Consider the following 20,096-nt stretch of genomic DNA (forward strand, 5'->3'; position numbering starts at 1 on the left):
ATGAGTGAAACTCCGTCTCAAAAAAAAAAAAAAAAAACTTTATTTCTAGCCTCAACCATTTACACTTTGCATGAGAAAGAATATTAAGTGGAATTGTTATTCCAGTCATCTTGTGCAAATCTGAAAAATAGTTACTTCCCCCCCAAAACAAACCTTGAAACCCCACAAACTCAGTTGTATTTAAGTACGTAACATACAAGTACTATTTAGCTAGAACCAGCTTTCCCATCACACTGTTGTGAATATTTGTTGCTAGCTGTTACGGGTGTAAGTGACCACAGGAACAACTGATGGATTACCTAATGCTTGACTAAATATAGCTAGCCCTTGAATAGATAGACCATTTGGTTGTGGATTTTGTTGAAGTCTGTGGAGTCCATCTTTGGGGTTTCTCTAACTTTTGAAGTCATTAGGGCAGAGTATATTTATTTACTTTTATCCAAGCAAAGTCTTGCTCTGTTGCTCAGGCTGGAGTGCAGTGGCACGATCTTGACTCACTGCAACGTCTGCCTCCCAGGTTCACGCAATTTTCCTGCCCCAGCCTCCTGAGTAGCTGGGATTACAGGTGCCCGCCATCACGTCTGTCTAATTTTTGTATTTTTAGTAGAGACAGGATTTTGCCATGTTGGCCTGGCTGGCTGGTCTCCAGTGCGGACTAAAGTGACCCTCCTGCCTCGGCTTCCAAGTGTTAGGGTTACAGGCATGAAGCCACTCTGCCTGGCCTGTCTAATCTTTATTATGCCGCCTCTCTTTAGAGATACCTAGTCTGTTTTTCAGAACTAAACCAATCTGGAACTTCCTGGCTCTCTCTCCTAAAACTCTGAAGTCTAAAGGACTCTGTCTCCTGAGGACTCTTAAGAAAAGCTGCTCAGCTAGCTGTGACAGTTTGGGAAGCAATTTTTCCTGATTGAATACCTAGGCCTCAGTAGGAAAAAGAACAAACTGAAATTGCTCATTTGTAAGCCTGGTCTTTTGAGCAGCTCAGTTAAAATGCTTGGCGGAGGACTTTAGTGAAAGGGTAGAGTGGGCTTGGGGATCATTTGTCTTCAAAGCCCCCTGTTAATATAGGTAAATCAGTTGGACGTGTTGGCACCCGTCTTTATTTCCAGCTATTCAGGAACCTGAGGTAGGAGGATCAGTTAAGCCTAGGAATTTGCAGTGAGATATGATAGTGCCACTGCACTCTAGCCTGAGCAACAGAGGGAGACCCCAATTCTTTTTTTTATTTGAGACGGGGTTTCACTATGTTATCCATAAGGCTGGTTTCAAACTACTGAACTCAAGCATTGTGCCTGCCTTGGCCTTCCAAAGTGCTAGGATTACAGGTGTGAGTCACTGTGCTCTGCTGAAACCCCAGTTCTTAAAAAAATAAATAAAGGAGGGAGGGCTGGGCCCTGTGGCTCACACCTGTAATCCTAGCACTTTGGGAGGCTGAGGCAGGTGGATCACGAGGTCAGGAGTTCAAGACTAACCTGGCCAACATGATGAAACCCCATCTCTACTAAAAACATAAAAATTAGCTAGTCATGGTGGTACGTGTCTATAATCCCAGCTACTTATAGGAGGCTGAGGCAGGAGAATCGCTTGAGCCCAGAAGGCGGAGGTTGCAGGGAGCCGAGATCATGCCACTGCACTCAAGCCTGGGAGGTGGAGGTTGCAGTAAGTTGAGATCACAACACTGCACTCCAGCCTAGGCGACAGAGTAAGACCCTGCCCCCCCCCCCAAAAAAAAAAAAAACTATTAAAAAAGTATAGAAAGTATTAATAGAAAACTTAAATTCTGAATAAACCACATCATTGTAAGAATATAAATGCACAGCCGGGCACCGTGGCTCACACCTGTAATCCCAGCACTTTGGGAGGCCAAGGTGGGCAGATAGTGAGGTCAGGAGTTGGAAACCAGCCTGGCCAACATGATGAAACCTCATTTCTACTAAATATACAAAAATTAGCCAGGCATGGTGGCGCGTGCTTGTAATCCCAGCTACTCAGGAGTTTGAGAAAGGAGAATTGCTTGAACCTGGGAGGCAGAGGTTGCAGTGAGCTGAGATTGCGTCATTGCACTCCAGCCTGGGCAACAGAGCGAGATTCTGTTTCAAAATAAATAAATGCAAAAAAGGTAAAATGCTAGTGGCTTTGAAAACAAAATTCAGACATACTTGCATAGCTTAAGGTAAATTGAAGTAATAGTGAAGTAGTGTATGAGAGTTACTTATGACTAGATACTTGTATATTTTAAGACTGGACTGAATTTGTTTTCTAAAACATACTTTTTCTGATGATAGAGGCATTTCTAGTCCTTCCAAGATTCATTTTATAAATATCGTTTTTCTAATATTAGAGGAAATAAGATTTTTATAGTTGAATCCCTTTTTAAAAATTATTTTTTTTTTATATTTTAAAGATGGGGGTTTCACCATGTTGGTCAGGCTGGTTTTGAACTCCCGACCTCAGGTGATCCGCCCGCCTTGGCCTCCAGAGTGTTTGGATTACAGGCGTGAGCCACCATGCCCGGTAGTTGAATCCCTCTTAAAGAAGAGGGCCCAGTATCAGAGATGATCACTGCTGCATCCTATAGTGCAGTCAAAATGAGGCTTCAGCTCTGCACCGTAAAGCCAGAGGGCACTGTTGCTGCCTTTCCAAGCAGCTGTTTTTCTGGGGCTGCTGCATGACGTCATAGCAGAAGAAAAATTAAAAACACGATGAAAACTATTTCAAAATAAACGTTTAATATAATTTTCAGACCAAAGAAAAACACGATCATATATTGTCTCCAGTGGACCATATGTGCCAGAACAGGACCAACTCAGTCCAGCTTTGAAGGCCCTGAATCAGTCCTACTGGTTTAATCTCCCTTGATTTATTGATTTGTGTATGCTTCTTATGCATCACAAAATGCATTTTACTCTTGAAGTCTGTCACCTCCACCATCGCCATTTAACTGCAAAAGCATGCTTCCTAATGGGAGGGTTTTCTTCCCCCTTCCCTGCAGGGGTTCTTATGCTTCAAGGAGTGTGACAATCCTATGAATCTCTTGAACCTTCTCCCTAGAAAAATGTACATATAACACAAGTCTACAAATAATTTCATGGGGTTCATGGACCCCAAGGCCCACAATGGTTTCTAAGGTCCCAAGTTAAGGAACCCCTATGCTAGTGTTTTGAGCAATGCAGTTGCCCTCGGGCAACACTGACACAGGGCAGGTGAAGGGCTGGGTTAACCAAAGTGACAGGAGGGAATAATCTCGTAAGTTCTATTTTGATTTTGGGGCAAAAATTAGTTATTAGGGCCTCCCTGCATTTAAGAGCAGAGCTACTCAAGAACCTAAGCAGCCATCAGCATAGTTTAGGCAATTTAGAATAGGGCTGTGCAAGGGAATGCACAGGGTTCCTCATTCAGCTGAGGACCTCCTTTAGCTCCTTAACAGGAAGCTTTACATTTGATCTGCAGTGAGGGGACATTTCTAATTTTAGTTTGACCCACATGGAAAGGTGGATGGCTCCTATTGCTTTTTTTTTTTTTTTTCCATAGAGAGCACTTAAGAATCGGACGATCAGGGTAAGTCCTTGGTATCCCCCAAACAGCCATTTCCCTCATAAATCCAGTATTTCCTACCTCTGAACATCTTAACAAGCCGCCCGACAAATTAACCATTACGTGCACTAAGAAGTTTGCCAAGAACCTCTTCCAGCCTTATGGGGGGTGGGGGGTGGGAAGGAAGAGATGACAGAAAACCAACTTGTTAGGAATGAAATGGGGCTGTCAGTTGTCTAACCTAACAAACTGCCAAATTCGGTTTACATTTTTTGTTTTTAGGCTTTTTTGAATGGACGAGGGAGTTAGATTTAAAATTTCAGATTGTAGCCACTTTCTACTCACCTAAACACTCAACACTGGTTTATTTTTCCAGCATCAAGAAAGAAAACCAAGGCACTAGAAAGCAAGCACACTTAAGTATTGAAGATAATTAAATCATTATATTTTGCCTGAAGTGTATATTGTAGCATACTTAAACTCATTCAAGGAAAAAATTGGCAAATTGAAATTCTCCCATTAAAAATTGATATTTTTGCAAACTGACAAATTTAACAATTTCAGTACCCCTCCCCAAAAATGCAGTCACATAAGTCAATACTATTTTGAATTAGCTCTAGAAATCACACTGAAACTGTTACATTTACAAATATTAAATTTATTATAACTAAAATGAATCTGTTTCTCAGATTTGGCCACCTTATAGCTCCGTTTAAGGAGGGGATTTTTTAAAAAACAAAAATGCATTATAACTTGGTCAAATTACTTTCACATTAAGAAAAAAACTAAAAAGAAAAACAAGAAAAGCAACTCTTCAGTTTCACATAATTAAAGAACAGGAGAAAGCACGCAAGCTACATCATAGCTAAATTTATGAAACCAACCAAAGCCAGGGGGATTTCTCTTCTGATTATGTGTCATAAAAAGGTCCACTGTCTTATATACACATGTATATAATGTTACATTCCATCACTGTAAAAAGTCCCCTTTGCCCCCTCCCCCAAAAAGTTTCGTCTAGTCTCCAAACTTGGAAAGCGGCGCTCGCTCCTGCTGCCGGTGCAGTTCGTTCTCGGTCAGCAGCTGCAGGTTCTCAGCGCGCAGCCGGTCCAGCTCCAGCTCCAGCTCCCGCACACGCGCGTCGTCGCCGCCCAGCCGCTTGCTCTCCAGCCGCAGCCGGTTGTTCTCGTCCTCCATGCGCGAGAGGCACTTCTCCAGCTCCAGGTACTCCTTGATGAGCTCCTGCTTGCTCATGTTCTGCAGGCTCTCCGTGTGGTACCGCTCGTATGTCTCCGAGAAGTCCCGCTGCAGAAACTCGCTGCCGTCCCCTCCCATCCCGTCGCTGCCCCCATCCTCCTCACCCCCTTCTTCCATGAAGTCGTCATCGCTGGTGTCGTCGGATTTCGCGGCGGCCCGCTTGGAGTACAGACCGGTTTTGAGATCCGGCTCCTCCTGGTCGTGATCATCCATGAGAAACTGCGTGGTGTTATAGGGCGCGACGGGCTGGCCCTTTGCGAACATCTCGGCTCGGATCCTCGAAGCTCGCAGGCTCTGTTTCTCGTCGAACTTTTTCTTCTCCTCCCAGGTCAGCTTGTAGTACGGTTTCCAATGCCGCTTCTTTTTGGACGGGCGTCTCCTATGTTTTTTCTTGCCCAGCTGTCTCTGCTGCTGTCCCCACTCCTCTTCGCCCCCTGCGACAGGAGCCCCCAACTTGTTGGACTCGGAGTCATGACAAGGCTGGGCGAGCAACTTGGTTTCGGGCATCGGTTCCCCTTCTGCCGGCGGCGGGAAGTCGCCGCCAGCGGACAAGTCGTCCCCATTCTGGCCCTTCTCTTCCTCTCTCGGGCAGCTGGATTCTGGACAGGCCTGGGATTGCAAGGGAGGCGGCTGGGACTCCAGGCTCCCTTCCCCCTCCAGCCCCGGACGGCCACCCAATTGGGGGAACGCTCTCGATTGCCACCTACTGTCCTCCTCGGGCACCCGCTCCTCCGCGCCTGGGGGGCGCTCAGGGTTCAGCTCTTCCTGGACAGCAGCAGCACCTGTACAGTTGCTAGTTTGAGGCTGGTGTTGATATTCTGACAAGAATGGCTCGGCCATGGCTAGTAGAGTCCTCGAAGTTTGAGAAATTTTGGCCAGTAAGTCCTTTAGGGAAAAAATGGGTGGTTCTTAAAAAAAAAAAAAAAAAAGTCCAACAGAGTCCTCTTCAGTTTGTAGTTACTGCAGTGACGCCTTTAGCCAGTCCTTCTATCAGCAAACTCCAATAGCAATCTAGGGAGCTCAAGTCAGTAAAGGGTTAAGCGCCCACAGTGCGGCCAGCTAGCGGGTCCAAGGGGGTGCAGCGGCAGGAACAGTACGTAATGTGCGGAGGTGGGCCTCAAACCTCCAAGCGGAGCACCCCAACAATAAAGGAGTTGGTGAGCAAGGTGATGAGGGTAAGTCCACTGGGTGAAACCCAGCCCCGAAGGGGTTAAAACTACCGATGACGCTGCCTCCGAGGGGCAAGATCCACAAAGGGTTAAATCCCCTGCCGCAAAGCCCACAAGGGGTTAAAGTCCCGGAGTCACCTCCTCCCACTTCCACGGGTGTCGCTTCAACCCAAGCTCCCAGTTCCCTAGGCCCGGCCGGAGCCTCAGCAGAGGACAGACAAACTCATCTCCCCTTTGGCTCGATGCTCTGCTCTGCTCTGCTCAGTTCTCCTCCGCCTCCTCTTTTCCTCCCTCCCTCCTCCCCCTTCCCACAGCTCCTCTTCCGCCTCCTCCCCCGACTTTCCCTCTCAACCTGCCTCTCCACCTGCCAACTTCCAACTGCTGCCTCCCAGCCCTCTGCGCCCCTTTTATATAGAAGCGTGTTCGCTCCGCCCGTGCGCATGCGTAATAGAGTTTCCATCGTGGGGAGCCGGGAGTCGTAGTTCTTATCTTTCGGGCCCGCCGTCCTCGCGCGCCGTGCGACGTAGCCAATCCCAGAACGCGTAGGGGGTGTCACCCAGGCTGCCTCCTTCCATCGCTTAGCCCTCGCTAAAGAAACGCGAGCGACCATTGGTCAAAAGTCACAAGACTCGCTGAAGAAGGATAGCCAATCGCAGAGAAGATGGGGCGGGTTCTGGACCGTACCATTCTGTTTCTGGAATACGAGAAGATTCGATGGCCTGTGAGAATGCACACAGAATATTTTTATGAAAAGGTGCGTTATAAAGGCTATTATCGTATTCTGTTCTCAGCGGAAGGGTTCCGAAGGTTATGAACCTTTATTAACTAACGCAAGAATGGTTTATTCCTAAAAAGTAGTCCCTAAAATGTAAAAGAATTAAATTCTATAAAGAGAGATGTCGGCTCACGGTTGCTTACTTGCGAGTCTTCAGATTATAGAAACGGCTTCAAGGCGAGTGGTGAGTGCCCGAGACTGACACTTGCGGAAGGATATCGCGAGTACATTTTGTTAAAAACGAAAAGCGCATGAAGAAGTAAACAAATGAAGAATAAAAAGTGCCGCCTTAAAGGGACAGTGTGACTGCCTTTAGTGCAGCAGGCTCGCACTAGGCCTCGGAAGACGAAAGGGCGGGTTCGAGTCCCGGTGACGCCGACCCCCGGACTGGCCTCGGGACCCTTAGGTGAAAGTGACCGAGTCCCAGCCTCAGCCTGGTCTTTAAAACCACCCCGCCCCAGGGTCCAATGCAGACTGGTGATTCGCCGCCAAGCCTCTTCCCTGGGCCGAGATCGGAAAGCGCGGGTGGGGGGAAGGGGGGTGAAGGCCTCGCCCCCAGGCCTCATCTTCTGTCGAAGAAAATGGCCTCCTGGGGCCGATTTGGTCTTTTCACTTCCGACTGGGATCATTTCCTGAGCCGGGACAGGGGAGGTCCGGGCCGGCCATGAGGCTGTTTGTTGGGGAGGGATTCGGTATGAATACTGAGTTGAAATCATCAGCCCTGGCTATCCGAGAGGGAAGCAGGTCTAATCCGCAGAGGCCCTTCTTCATCAGTGGGCACTGGGCAAGACTGGGAGGGAAGCATGAAGGAGGCCTTGCCCCTAAACTTGTGGCAGGGGATTCTGGCGCAGGGCTGGGAGGCCGATTTTCCCTGGGGCGTAGTTTCTCAGAGATAAATTATCCAGACTCAAGCCCCCAGCCCTCCAAAAACGGACTGAGAGGACCCAGAGAACCCTCCATACCAGTCACCAGGGCCTAAAGCGCCCTTTCCACTCTCCCTTGCCACACACCCACTGACCCTCTCTTCTTACTGCTTCCTTAATAGCATCCCTGACATTCCAGCCCGTTTGCACTGTGCACCTTTTACGCACAGAGCCATGTGACCTCACCACAGCCTGGCGAGTTAGGCACGATAGGAATGACTGTCTCCATTTTACAGATAAGGCATCTCTAAGACGCCAGAAAATAAGTGACTTGTCCAAGGTCACATGATAACCAAGGGGCAGTCCTGGCTAGAGAGCTCGGGTCTTTGTGACCTCCCCATGCCATTTTTCTTTGTCACAAACACAAAACCCTGTTTTTTCTTAAAATCGGGAAAACTGGATTTCGTTCTTTTCATTCCTAACAGCTTCAACCTTATTCAGCCTCTATATCATTTGGCAGACAGGAGGGTACAAAGAGAGGTGGGATGCCATCCTTGCCTTCACATTGCTCATGGACTGTGGAGAGGCCGTCAGACCACAGCCAGCCAAGATGGCAAGTGAGGGAAATCCTGGTGGGAGCTGATGAGCCGAGTGCGTGGGAGCTGGGAATTGTGGACAGGTGTCAGGAGCAAGTGACTTCCTGGCTGGCTCTGAAGGATGAAGAGTGTTCAGGCAAAGTGGCATGAAAGGGCATTTTAGGAAGACCAAGCATCATGTGCCAGGAAGGGACTAGTCTGGGACCTCGGTGACTCTGGGCAGTATGAGATATGGGGTCTGGGGCCAGTGGTGATGGACACAGCCAGTGGAGATGCCTCCAAAGGGAGTCACAAGCACGTGGGCCTCTGGGCACAGCTAGATGTTCTGAAAATCAACACCCTGGTTTGTTTTCTCTGGGCTTCCAAGAACTCGGGTCCACCTGAAAAGCTTCCCCCTCCGTATGACTTCATCCCTTAGGAGGCTTCCTGAGAGCAGGAACTGCCCCTCAGAGCACTCCTAGAGGAAAAGGGGTTTTGCAGAGAACTTGGTTATCAGAGACCTCCAAATTGTTACCACTTCTTCAGACTCCAGAGGATTCTGGGGTACCCCCAGTTAGGGCATTTGGAAGGTGCAGCTGAGCCCAGCCTCAGTGTCCTGGACGGGGCTCCACTTATGGTCTCATTTGTCATATTAGGGGAGGAGTGGACAGACGAATAGATTGTAGAATTTTATTTATTTATTTATTTTTTGAGACAGAGTTTTGCTCTTGTTACCCAGGCTGGAGTGCAATGGCGCGATCTCGGCTCACCGCAACCTCCGCCTCCTGGGTTCAGGCAATTCTCCTGCCTCAGCCTCCTGAGTAGCTGGGATTACAGGCACGCGCCACCATGCCCAGCTGATTTTTTTTTTGTATTTTTAGTAGAGACGGGGTTTCACCATGTTGACCAGGATGGTCTCGATCTCTTGACCTTGTGATCCACCTGCCTCAGCCTCCCAAAGTGCTGGGATTACAGGCATGAGCCACCGCGCCCGGCCTGAATTCTAGGATTCTGTCAAGGGGCCAGGCAATCTATTAGCTGGGTGTTAACCCCTTGCCAGGCATTTAACGTGCCCTGTCACAGCTAAATCCCAGGACTGCTTTATGACGAAGAGATCAACCCTATTTCACAAACAAGGCCACCCAAGCTCAGAGCAGTTAAGAATCTTGCCCATGTTCCACAGCTACTGTGAAAGTGGTGGAGCTGGCCAGCACCCCCCTCCCCACCTGCGTCCCCCACCAAGGTGGCCCTGCGTGGTGCGTCCTGCTTGCTGCAGTCCAGCCTTGTAACAGGGGCTGTTCAGCCTGTGCCTGTGACCCTGGCCTGAGCCATGCAGAGCAGCACCGTCTAGCCTCAGGGATGCCTTCCCGGCTTGGAGAGGAGGAACGACTAGAGTGGCTGTTGCTTCCGGTAGGGCCAATGACGGCCAAGCCTGGGGCGGTGGTCAAGACTAGGAGCTGACAGGGAACTCAGGAGTCAGAACTGCCTCTTCCCGGCCCAGTGGTAGGAAGGTCCTAGGGCCCAGGTGGTAGCAATGGCGGGGGGCTCCATTGCAGGAGGGGGCTCCTCCTGGCCAGGTGACTTGGAGGCTTTGGCACCAGGCGGCGCTCAGAGCAGCCAGTTTCGCCGTTGAATAATACGGGCCGGGCCGTGGCTTGAGCCAGGGTGGCCCAAGGACGACAGGGCTGGTGCTGACAGAGGGAGGCCAAGGCCTTTGGCCTGTGCCCCCGGGAGGGCGATACACTTGCAGGCGCTAGGCCCACCCCTACGAGGGCTTCCAAGCGCGCAGGGCCCTGCCCCCTACTCAGGGCGGGGCGAAGACGAGGCTCTCGCTGGGCCTTGGCCTTCCAGAAAATTCCCTGGGAAGGCCCAGGCCCGGAGGTCAAGGTGGGGCACCGAGAACAGGCAGCTGAGGCGGGGGCAGGGAACACTTCTGGGGTCGGGGGCTCCGAACCCCATCCCTACGCTCGCGGTACAGCGCTGGATCAGCCGCCGTCCCCTTCGGGCGAGGGCCGAACCAGCTCCCCGGCCCCGCCCAGCCGTGTTCCTCTCCTCCCTGCCGCCCCCCAGCTCGCTGGGTCCCGCGTCCCCGACGGGGCGGCGGGCAGAGCCGCGCGCTCGGCCAACCCCTCGATCCCGCCCTCCCGAGGGCGCCCCCCTCCCGGCCCGGGCTGCCTTTGGTTACCCTCCCACTCCCCTCCACACCGAGGCCTGTTTTCCCCCTCGCTCGCCCGGGGAGGAGGGAAAATATTCCTCATTCATAAACACCAACCGCCGGCCTCCTTCAGGGCCATCAAGGGGGCACTGGGTGGGGAGCAGAAAAGTGACTTGGGCCTCGCGCGCTCCCGGCCCCTCTTCCCGCTGCCTCCGTAGGGGACCAGACAGCAGAAGATTATGGATTTCCTTTATTTAGTGAAACATTCGTTTGTAAGTGAATCTTCAATGAAGACGTTCCTGAGTGTGTGGGGGGGCACCGGGGGCCAGCAGGGGAGGAAGGCGAGCAAAATCTGCGCTCACACCTCTCTCCCGGGGCCTGGTCACTCCTCCCAACTGGTCCAGGCCTCCTGGCCTCCCTCCCGCAGCCTCCCAGCCAATCATTCTTCCAGGCCCCGGCCCAAGTCCCAACTTGCCCAAGAGCTGAACCTCCGCGGGGAGAAGCAGGGGTGGGAAGAGTCAGGTGACCCAGAGGATGGGGAGGGCAGAGGCTGAGACCCAACAGCCCCGCCCCCTGTCACGGCCAACCCAGCACCGGGACGTGCACCACAACTGCAGCCTCCCCGGAGAGCCTGGGGTGGGCGGGGAGGGAAGGAAGCGTCCTGTGAAGCTGTAAGGAGGGGTGACCGCCCTTTGACCGCCCCCCGCTCCCCGCTTTAGAGGAGGAGGTGCGAAGGCAAACCCTGAGGGGAGGGGGAATTTTGAAGGCTGTTCTTCTAAAGCCTAGGAAGGCTCAGGGCACACCAAGATGGTCTCAGTTGGCTGCAGAGACCCCTCCACTGACAGTCACCTCTTTTGGGTCCGCAACATTCGGAAGAGCCACTGGACGACGAAGGGCCACAGGAGGAAGAAGAGCAGTGCAGGACCCGGGAGCCCAAGGGGCCATGGCCGAGCATTGGGCCTGGGCTGTGGCCTCTGCAGCCGAGAGGGAGGGAGTCAGAGACCGGTCCAGGCCTCAGCACAGCCCTCTCTAGGAACCTGCTTCCAACTCAGGGGGAGATTGGGAAGACCCTGCCGCTGAGTCTGCGCCACTAGAAGGGAAGTGGCCCCCAGGGTGGCCCTGACAGGTTGCATGCCAACTCCCTCCCACATCTCCCTCCCCAGGGCAATCCCAGTGTCAAGAGAGGCTGGAGGGGCTGTGGGTAGAAACAGCGGCTTCTCTGCCGAATTCTCCGGCCACAAAGCAATGACCGTTGGTGTGACCCGAAGACCCTATGTTGTAAAGGATGTGCCGCATATTTCAAATGAGGACCCTGGGTACCCAGATTTTAGTTTCCAAGTGTGGTTCTTCACTAAAAAGGAGCCAAGTCTTCTTGGAGAAGTGGCTGATTCCAGGTCTGGGGCAAGGAAGGTGGGAGTGAATGTGGGCGCTTTGTCACACAGGAAAGCAAGGTCGTTCTTAAAGATTCATCAGATCGTGTTATGAGAACATAGGACCCGGCTTGAAAGTGTCTCAGAATGGCCCAAGTTGTGACTGTCTGAACATCAAAAAGAATGACTGTGGCTCGTGGGAATACTGAATCTGAAACCCATGAGCCCACAGTGATACTCAAAATAAGAGAAAACTGAGATTTTGTCACCATTTAGGTGGCTTTTAAATTAATTTCTTACTTTAAAGATAGATAGAACTAAAGAGAAAGAATTAAGCACATATCCTCCCTTTCCATGGTATTTCAGGGAAACCCAAGATGATGAGGGAAACAGTACACAAATTATAGCTGATAGATGTTAAAGGAATCAGAGAATTTAAAAGTCAGCTTTTTTTTTGCAATAACTAAATAAATTATTGACTCAGGCAAGGATTAGCAATTGTCAAAAACTGGCAGATGGAGTTGATGGGGAACTGAATATTCTCCAACTGCAGAAGGAAAACATGACTTCACAATGGTGCCAGTGGCCCATGCTACAACCACTAATGGTGGGACATCCAGGTGGCATGTGTCCTCTGCTGTGAAAAAAACACCTCTCATGTAGTCTGGTCCAAAATATTGCGGTCTTTGGTTTGTGTGTGTGTTTTTTGTTTGTTTGTTTTTGTTTTTTTAAAGACAGGGTTTTACCATGTTGGTCAGGCTGGTCTTGAACTCCCAACCTCGGGTGATTCACCTGCCTTGGCCTCCAAAGTGCTTGGATTACAGGTGTGAGCCACCACACCCGGCCTGGTTTGTGTTTTTTTTTGTTTGTTTGTTTGTTTGTTTGTTTTGAGACGGAGTTTCGTTGTTGTTGCCCAGACTGGAGTGCAATGGCACGATCTCGGCTCACTGCAACCTCTGCCTCCTGGGTTCAGGCAATTCTCCTGCCTCAGCCTCCCGAGTAGCTGGGACTACAGGCACGCACCATCATGCCCAGCTAATTTTTTGTATTTTTAGTAGAGACGGGGTTTCACCTTGTTGACCAGGATGGTCTCAATCTCTTGACCTCGTGATCCACCCGCCTCGGCCTCCCAAAGTGCTGGGATTATAGGCGTGAGCCACCGCGCCCGGCCTGGTTTGTGTTTTTTTGAGACAAGGTCTCACTCTGTTGCCCAGGCTGGAGCACAGTGACACCGTCACCATTCACTGCAGGCTGAATCTCCTGGGCTCCAGCGATCCTCCCGCTTTCACCTCTGGAGTAGCTAGGACTACAGGTGCATGTGGCCACGCCCAACTAATTTTTTTTTTTTAGATGGAGTCTTGCTCTGTTGCCCAGGCTGGAGTGCAGTGGCACAATCTTGGCTCACTGCAATCTCCGCCTCCTGAGTTCAAGCGATTCTTCTGCCTCAGCCTCCCGAGTAGCTCACTTGCCACCACACCCGGAAAATTTTTTCGTATTTTTAGTAGAGACAGAGTTTCACTGTGTTAGCCAGGATGGTCTCTATCTCCTGACCTCATGATCCACCCTCCCAGTGCTGGGATTACAGGCGTGAGCCACCACACCCAGCCCTAATTTTAAAAAATAGATTTTGTAGAGATGAGGTCTCAAACCCCTGGGCTCAAGCCATCTGCCTGCCTCAGCCTACCAAAGTGCTGGGATTATAGGTGTGAGCCACCATGCCCAGCCCAAAATGTTTAATTTGACTCTAATCCAGTGCTTAGATCTAACTTCCAGTTCACACGAAATACATATCGCGGAACCACCCCTGAGGATCTAATTAGACTTGAAAGGTGGAACATTCTATAGGGCACCAGTCCAGACTGGTCAGCAAGTCAATAGCAAGGAGAAAGACTGGCCTAGATGAAAAGAGAATTGGAAGGGGAACAGATGCAGTTGTGGTCCTAGACTGGAGAAGCAGAGGAGCCAGAAAAGGCGGTTTCAGGATAATTGGAGAAATTAGAATTTAGATTGGATATTTGACGACATTAAGAAATTACTATGTGTAATAAAATGTTGTTTGGGCTAGGTAAAATGTTCATATTTTGAGAGCTATGAACCCCACTCTTTCAGGGTGGAACATCGCGAATTATAATCTTTTTTTTTATTTTTTGAGACAGGATTTTGCTATGCTGCCCAGGCTAATCTCAAACTCCTGGGCTCAAGAGATCCTTCTGCCTCAGCCTCCCAAAGTACTAGGATTATAGGCATGAGCCACCATGCTGGCTTGTAGTCTACTTTAAAATCTTCAACATTTAAAAGTAGTAAATGATAAGAAAAAAGAAAAGGGAGCCCAGCACCGTGACTCACTCCTGTAATCTCAGCACTTTGGGAGGCCGAGGCGGGCGGATCACAAGGCCAAGAAATCGAGACCATCCTGGCCAACAGAAATTCTGTCTCTTAGCTAAAAATTAAAAAATTTGCTGGGCGTGGTGGTTTACGCCTGTAGTCCCAGCTACTCAGGAGGCTGCGGCAGAAGAATTGATCGAACCCGGGAGGCGGAGGTTGCAGTGAGCCAAGATCGCACCACTGCACTCCAGCCTGGCGACAGAATGACACTTCATCTCAAAAAACAATAGAAAAAAAATAAAGCCCTGTTGAGGGGGAGGTGCAGTGTTGAAAGGTTAGTCACCATGGATCTGAGGAAATCCCGACACTGTAGCTTACACCCACTGTGCTGAGTGGGTTAGGAGTCGCCCCAGAAATCCCCCACATCTGGGAACCCAGCCCCCTCCTGCCTCCACCACTTCAGGCTTTTCAAGAACAGATCCACTAAGAGTTAATGGCGGGTACCAGCTTTGCAGGGAGACAGACTAGGGGCCACTCCCTGCTCCATCACTTAATGTTAATCATAACAGCAGTTAGCAACAGAACCAACTGGAGAAGGCTTTCTGTGTGGTGGACACTGCGGAAGCACCGGGGAATCCTCACAGCAGCTCCAAGAGGCTCGCCCAGGTTGTGTGCCCTCAGGGAGCCTTAGTTTCCCCTTCTAAAAGGGAGGTGAAAAACCCTATCTCAGCTGGGTATGGTGGCTCACGCCAATAATCCCAACACTTTGGGAGGCCAAGGCAGGTGGATTGCCTGAGGTCAGAAGTTTGAGATCAGTCTGGCCAACATGGTGAAACCTCATCTCTACGAAAAACACCAAAGAAGTAGCGGGGCGTGGTGGCGTGCGCCTGTAATCCCAGCTACTTGGGAGGCAGAGTTGCTTGAACCAGGGAGGTGGAGATTGCAGTGAGCCAAGATCTTGCCACTGCACTCCAGCCTGTGCAACAGAGCAAGACCCTGGAGAGAGAGAGAGAGAGAGAGAGAGAGAGAGAGAGAGAGAGAGAGAGAAAAGAAAGAAAAAGAACGAGGAAGGAAGGAGAAAGAAAGAAGCCCTATCTCACAGGGCTGTCGCGTGGATTCAGTGGGGAGAGGCCTGTGATGTGTGGCACCCAGTGGGTCTCCAGCAATGGCAGCTATTATTTAGTTTGCGGGAGCCCAGGTGTCAGGGGAGAGCAGATCTAGGAGTTGAAGGGAGCAATGCAAGTGCTGAACTGTTTGGGGCGAATTCTAATTCTGGGAATGGAAATCCTGACTGAAGGGCACCAGGGACCCACATCCTCAATGCCCAGAGGAGACACATCATGCCCCTTCTCATGCAGGATTAGTCTTGAGGCTCAGCTTCTCTCCAGGCAGAGGGAGGGGAGAAAGCAAAGGGGCCTGCCCACTCTGCTTTCAGGGTGGAGGCATCTCAGGCCCCCTCCACCCTCACCTACTCCTCCCTGCCTGCAGTAATCCCAACTGCAGGAGCCACACCATTATCTGGAGACAGATGTGGGCAGGTGGAGGCGTGAGGACAAAAACAAACGGGGCTGGATGAGGAGCCAGAATAGAGACCGGATTTTGCGGTCATCTTGTCCCATGGGGTGGGAGACTCACCTGCTCCGGGGGCCGGGGCATGCTCTCCAGGCTCTGCAGCCTCCCCTGCACCTCCTGCATGCTCTCCTGTAGTGCTCGAACTGTCTCCAGCAGCCACACGTCCAATTCCTGGGGCCCCAGCAGGCTGCCCCGCAACCCCTCTGAGGAGCACAGATGCACAGGGAAGGGGGCTCAGGAGTCAGTTCAGCTCCGGGCAGGGTGGGGGCAGGCTGGGGCAAGCCCAGGAAAGTGTGGGAGCGGAAACCAATCCCTGTACCAAGTGTGATTCTTGCAAAGTCCATCTGTGTAGCTGAGTAATGGGCTGCTGGGGGTTTAATCCCAGCATGGACACTGATGACTTTAGTCATTAACTTTTTTTTTTTTTTTTTGAGACAGTCTTGCTTTATCGCCCGTGCTGGAGTGAAGTAGTACGATGATCTCGTTTCACTGCAGCCTCCACCTCCCCGGTTCCAGCCTCAGCCTCCCGAGTAGCTGGGATTACAGGCAAGCACCACCATGCCCGGCTAATTTTGTATTTTTAGTAGAGACGGGGTTTCACCATGTTGGCCAGGCTGGCCTTGAACTCCTGACCTCAGGTGATCTGCCCCCCCTTGGCCTCCCAAAGTGCTGGGATTACAGGCATGAGCCAGTGCGCCCAGCCAAAGTCATTAATTTCTCTGGGCATCATTTTGTCATCTAAAAATTAGGAGAAGAGGCTGGGTGCAGTGGCTTACACCTGTAATCCCAGCACTTTGGGAGGCCAAGGTGGGCAGATCATGAGGTCAACAGATCGAGACCATCCTGGCCAACATGGTGAAACCCTGTCTCTACTAAAAATACAAAAATTAGCCAGGTGTGGTGACACACACCTATAGTTCCAGCTACCCAGGAGGCTGACACAGGAGAATCACTTGAACCCAGGAGGTGGAGGTTGCAGTGAGCCAAGATCGAGCCACTGCACTCCAGCCTGGCAACAGAGTGAGATTCTCTTAAAAAAAAAAAAAAAAAAAAAATTAGAGGAAGATGTCATCTCCCTCACAGGGATGCTTGCTCAGAGGAATAAAGGAGATACTTTTGAAAATGGCCATATGGGACCTGAAACACAACAGGAGTTCTAGAATGGAAGAGGGCAGAACTCACTGTCTTCTGAGATTTTCTAAATAGGGGGTTCCAGAGGCCATGCAGCTGTAGGTGGGAGAGCCGGGCTACGACTCCCATCCGGCTGGCCTTACTCAGCACCTGCAGAGGGTGCAAACTCCTGGGTGGCCCTAGGGGAGAGGAGGGAGGGTGGGGACTTTGCCCATCCAGGCAGGTATCTGGCAGGTTGGCAGTCCTTCCTGGACAGAGGCTTCTGGCTCAGTGCCCAGCACTGGACTTTCACCTCTGCCCTAGGAAGGCAGCCAAGAGAAGGCCTGGGGCACAGGACCACAGGGAAGGACAGAAGTCGGTGAGGGGTTGGGCAGGAGCTCACCTTTCTCTCTGGGGGGCACGGGGCTGTTTCTCGGGTCATGCTCTCCTCCAGGTGCTCCCTGCGGCTCAGCCGAAACCTGCCGAGATGAGTCGGAGGGTGGGAGTGGGCCCACAGTGGGGTGGGAAAGGGGGAAAGGTGACTGGTCTCACCGGCTCAGGCTCCAGCTGCTCCAGCGAATCACAGAAAACCTCAGGGTCCAGGTCCCTGGGTGGATGGGACTCTGAGGAGGGGTTGGTAGAGTTACTGCCCAAAGGGAGGCTGCGCAGGGAGAGTAGGGGCGTTCCCTGGGCCAAGCACCTGTTAGGAGACACTAGAGACACGAGGCACTAGTGATATCGCTGCCAGAAGCAAGGCCCTGGGACAGGATCCTAGAACCCGGTCCCCGCCTTTGGGAGCACAGGAAGTCTCAGTGTCTGTGGAGGAAACAGCATGGCATCCAGCTTTCTCCCCTCCAGCCCTCCCCCAGCCTGGGTTTGGTCCATCCCTCCTGCCCAAGCACTAACCTGGGCTTGGGGGTGCCAGTTCCTTGGGGAGGCAGGGAGACTCTGAAACGGCCCCAGCATCTCCATTCACAGCCTGCTCTTTCCAACCTGCCAAGACACAGCACCCAGATGTGGGGCAGGGGAGAGGCTGGCCCCGCCCAATGAGATCAAGCCCCTACTCTGCATGAGCCTTGATGCTGCCTGAGGGCTACCTCTTGGGGGCATGGGGGTCCTGACAGGGATGTTGCTGGGAGTCCCCTCTGCCCCCAGCCCACCTGAGCCTAGACCTAAGACGGTTCACTCAGCACTTTCGGAGCTCCCAGCCTGGGAGTCTGACCTGTGACCCTTCTCAGGAAGGTGTCCGGGGGCCTCGGCATGTCAGGGATCACCTGGTACAGGGGCTCGAAGTAACAAAACATGTCCTCTGCCACCTCACCCAGGGGCACTGTGTCGATCACCTGTGAGGGAGGGGTTCTGTTGGGGAGGGAGTGGCCTTCTGTCCCCTCCGCCCTGGTCCTGCCCTGTCACACACCTCCACCCTGCGCCCAGTCAGGGGCCAAAGACAGGCAGGGCAGGAGGTAACGTCCCTTGGGGGGGTCCAGGTGTAGGAAGTGTAACAGGGGTCGGAACTGGAAGGGTGAGGGGCAGGCCACCTGGCTGGGAACCTGGGGACAGAGAACCTGCAGCTCCTACCTTCTGTGCCACCAATTTCATTTCAGTGATGTAGGCAGACATGGCCTCTTCCCTGCTCATCTTGCCTAGACTGTTCCAGGCGTCCCTGGGGACAGAGGGCTGTGAGAGGGCTGCTTGACAGCTGAGGCTTGTTTGCCCAGCCAGCGGGGAGCTCACCACTTATATCGTCCAATGGGGTCCCAGAACCCAGGCCGGGGGACCAGGCAGGGCCCCATGGTGGCCTGCTTGTAGTAGCTGTAGAATCGCAGCATCTCTTCGTAGGAGGGGCGGTAAGAACCTGAGCAGAGAGTTGGGAAGCCAGGGCAGAGCATCTCTCCCAGCTCTGAGGGGCAGAGGTGCAGGATAACCCCACTTGGAAAGAGCAAAGGTGGGGACGGGTCCCACCCAGGGCATCTGGACTGGGACAGGAAGCGGAGGGGACCCCCAGGACAGCCCAGGCAGGGACTTGTCTGCAAAAACTGCAGAGATCGGGACCATTCTTTCTTCAGAGTCAGACCCCAGCCATCCTGAACTCCCAAATGCGAGTCCCCACAGCCTCACCGTTCTTAGGCAGGTTCTGGATGACACTCACTGCAGCCTGGAACTGTTTCTGGCAGTCAGGCTCTGGGCTTTTGTTCTCGGTGCCCATGCTGCTGCAAGCCCTGGGGCCCTACTTTGGAGCGACTCTGCAAGAAGCAGCCTTCGTATGAAAGGGTCTCCAGCCCACCCCCACCCCCGTCCCCACGCACCATAAGCCAAGAATCCACTTCCCAGAGAGGCAAATTAAGCTCTTCAGAGGCCTGAGAGAGACACCCTGGGAGGTCAGAAGTTGTGGTTGAGGAGACTCCTTTTCCTACCTCAAGGCAGTGTGGTGGGGTCAGGGTCGCCAGGGCCTCGGTGGGTGGAGAGGCAGGTGGCAGGGGCCGCAGTGCCAGATATGTCCGCCCCCAGATGCGCCTCTAAGTGCACATCTCCAACTCCTGGACAGCCAGAGGAGCAAGAGAGGAGGAGTCAGGGCGGGGCGAACTGTCTCCCACCCGGCCCAGCCCGCGCCCCGCGGCGCCCATTGCCGGGACACCTGGGTCCTCTTTTGCCACCACTCCGCGGCTTCCTACTGACCCGAGGGTTCGGCAGGGCCGGGATGGCGACGCAGAGCGAGGGGGAAAATTTAAGCCAATGAGAGCATGTTTCACATTTGGCTTATCTACCTCAACCATTCAGCGCGGCCCTTTCAAGGTTATGCAAATAGTTTCTCAGAGCCTCACCCAATCAGGCGGGGCTTAATCCACGAGTCGAACTTCCCAGCCTGGGATGGCAAAGGCAAGCGGCAGCCCCACACTGGTGCACACAGTGAAAGGTCGTGGCGTTCTAGCGCCCCCTGGTGGATATCCGCATCTGTTCGCTGTTACCCGGGCCTGGCCTAACCGAGGCAACTCACTCAGCTCTTTAGACACTTAGGCACTGGGGATAAAAAGGGTCAAGTCCTGTGGTCAGGCGTTCTGGAGGAGGGACATCACAGCTGAGTTTTGGCTGATGGCCGGGCGCGGTGGCTCACGTCTGCAATCCCAGCACTTTGGGAGGCCAAGGCGGGCGGATCACCTGAGATCGGGAGTTTGAGACCAGCCTGACCAGCATGGAGAAACCCCGTCTCTATTAAAAATACAAAATTAGGGCCGGGCGCGGTAACTCACGCCTGTAATCCCAGCACTTTGGGAGGCAGAGGCAGGTGGATCACGAGGTCAGGAGTTCAAAACCAGCCTGACCAACATGGTGAAAACACGTCTCTACTAAAAAAGCAAAAATTAGCCGGGAATGGTGGCGCGCACCTGTAATCCTA

General features: G+C 52.4%; 2 protein-coding genes across 10 annotated transcripts; both read right to left on the reverse strand.

The window, feature by feature from the left end:
- Positions 1-2,712: 2,712 nt before the first annotated feature.
- On the reverse strand, positions 2,713-8,048 carry HEXIM1 (HEXIM P-TEFb complex subunit 1). The gene has a single exon (XM_017549367.2). It carries the CDS (start codon positions 5,626-5,628, stop codon positions 4,549-4,551), a length of 1,080 nt encoding a protein of 359 aa, XP_017404856.1. The 5' UTR covers positions 5,629-8,048; the 3' UTR covers positions 2,713-4,548.
- Positions 8,049-10,558: 2,510 nt separating this feature from the next.
- Positions 10,559-19,813, reverse strand: ACBD4 (acyl-CoA binding domain containing 4). Of its 9 annotated transcripts, none has more exons than XM_017549378.2 (11): positions 19,525-19,813; positions 19,117-19,239; positions 18,821-18,945; positions 18,437-18,557; positions 18,281-18,365; positions 17,925-18,045; positions 17,609-17,695; positions 17,255-17,325; positions 17,106-17,163; positions 15,656-15,795; positions 10,559-11,299 (listed from the first exon to the last, which is right to left on the reverse strand). In XM_017549378.2, the coding sequence occupies exons 3-11, from the start codon at positions 18,906-18,908 to the stop codon at positions 11,171-11,173; spliced, it is 900 nt and encodes a 299-aa protein (XP_017404867.1). In that variant the 5' UTR covers positions 18,909-18,945; positions 19,117-19,239; positions 19,525-19,813; the 3' UTR covers positions 10,559-11,170. The 9 variants fall into 9 exon arrangements, with proteins under 9 accessions (XP_017404867.1, XP_017404863.1, XP_017404864.1 ...); XM_017549374.2 differs by having other exon boundaries at positions 17,255-17,415; positions 19,525-19,810; XM_017549375.2 differs by having other exon boundaries at positions 17,106-17,181; positions 19,525-19,809.
- Positions 19,814-20,096: the final 283 nt, after the last annotated feature.

This window comes from Cebus imitator, unplaced genomic scaffold, assembly GCF_001604975.1.
Source record: "Cebus imitator isolate Cc_AM_T3 unplaced genomic scaffold, Cebus_imitator-1.0 Scaffold217, whole genome shotgun sequence".
Taxonomy (NCBI): domain Eukaryota; kingdom Metazoa; phylum Chordata; class Mammalia; order Primates; family Cebidae; genus Cebus; species Cebus imitator.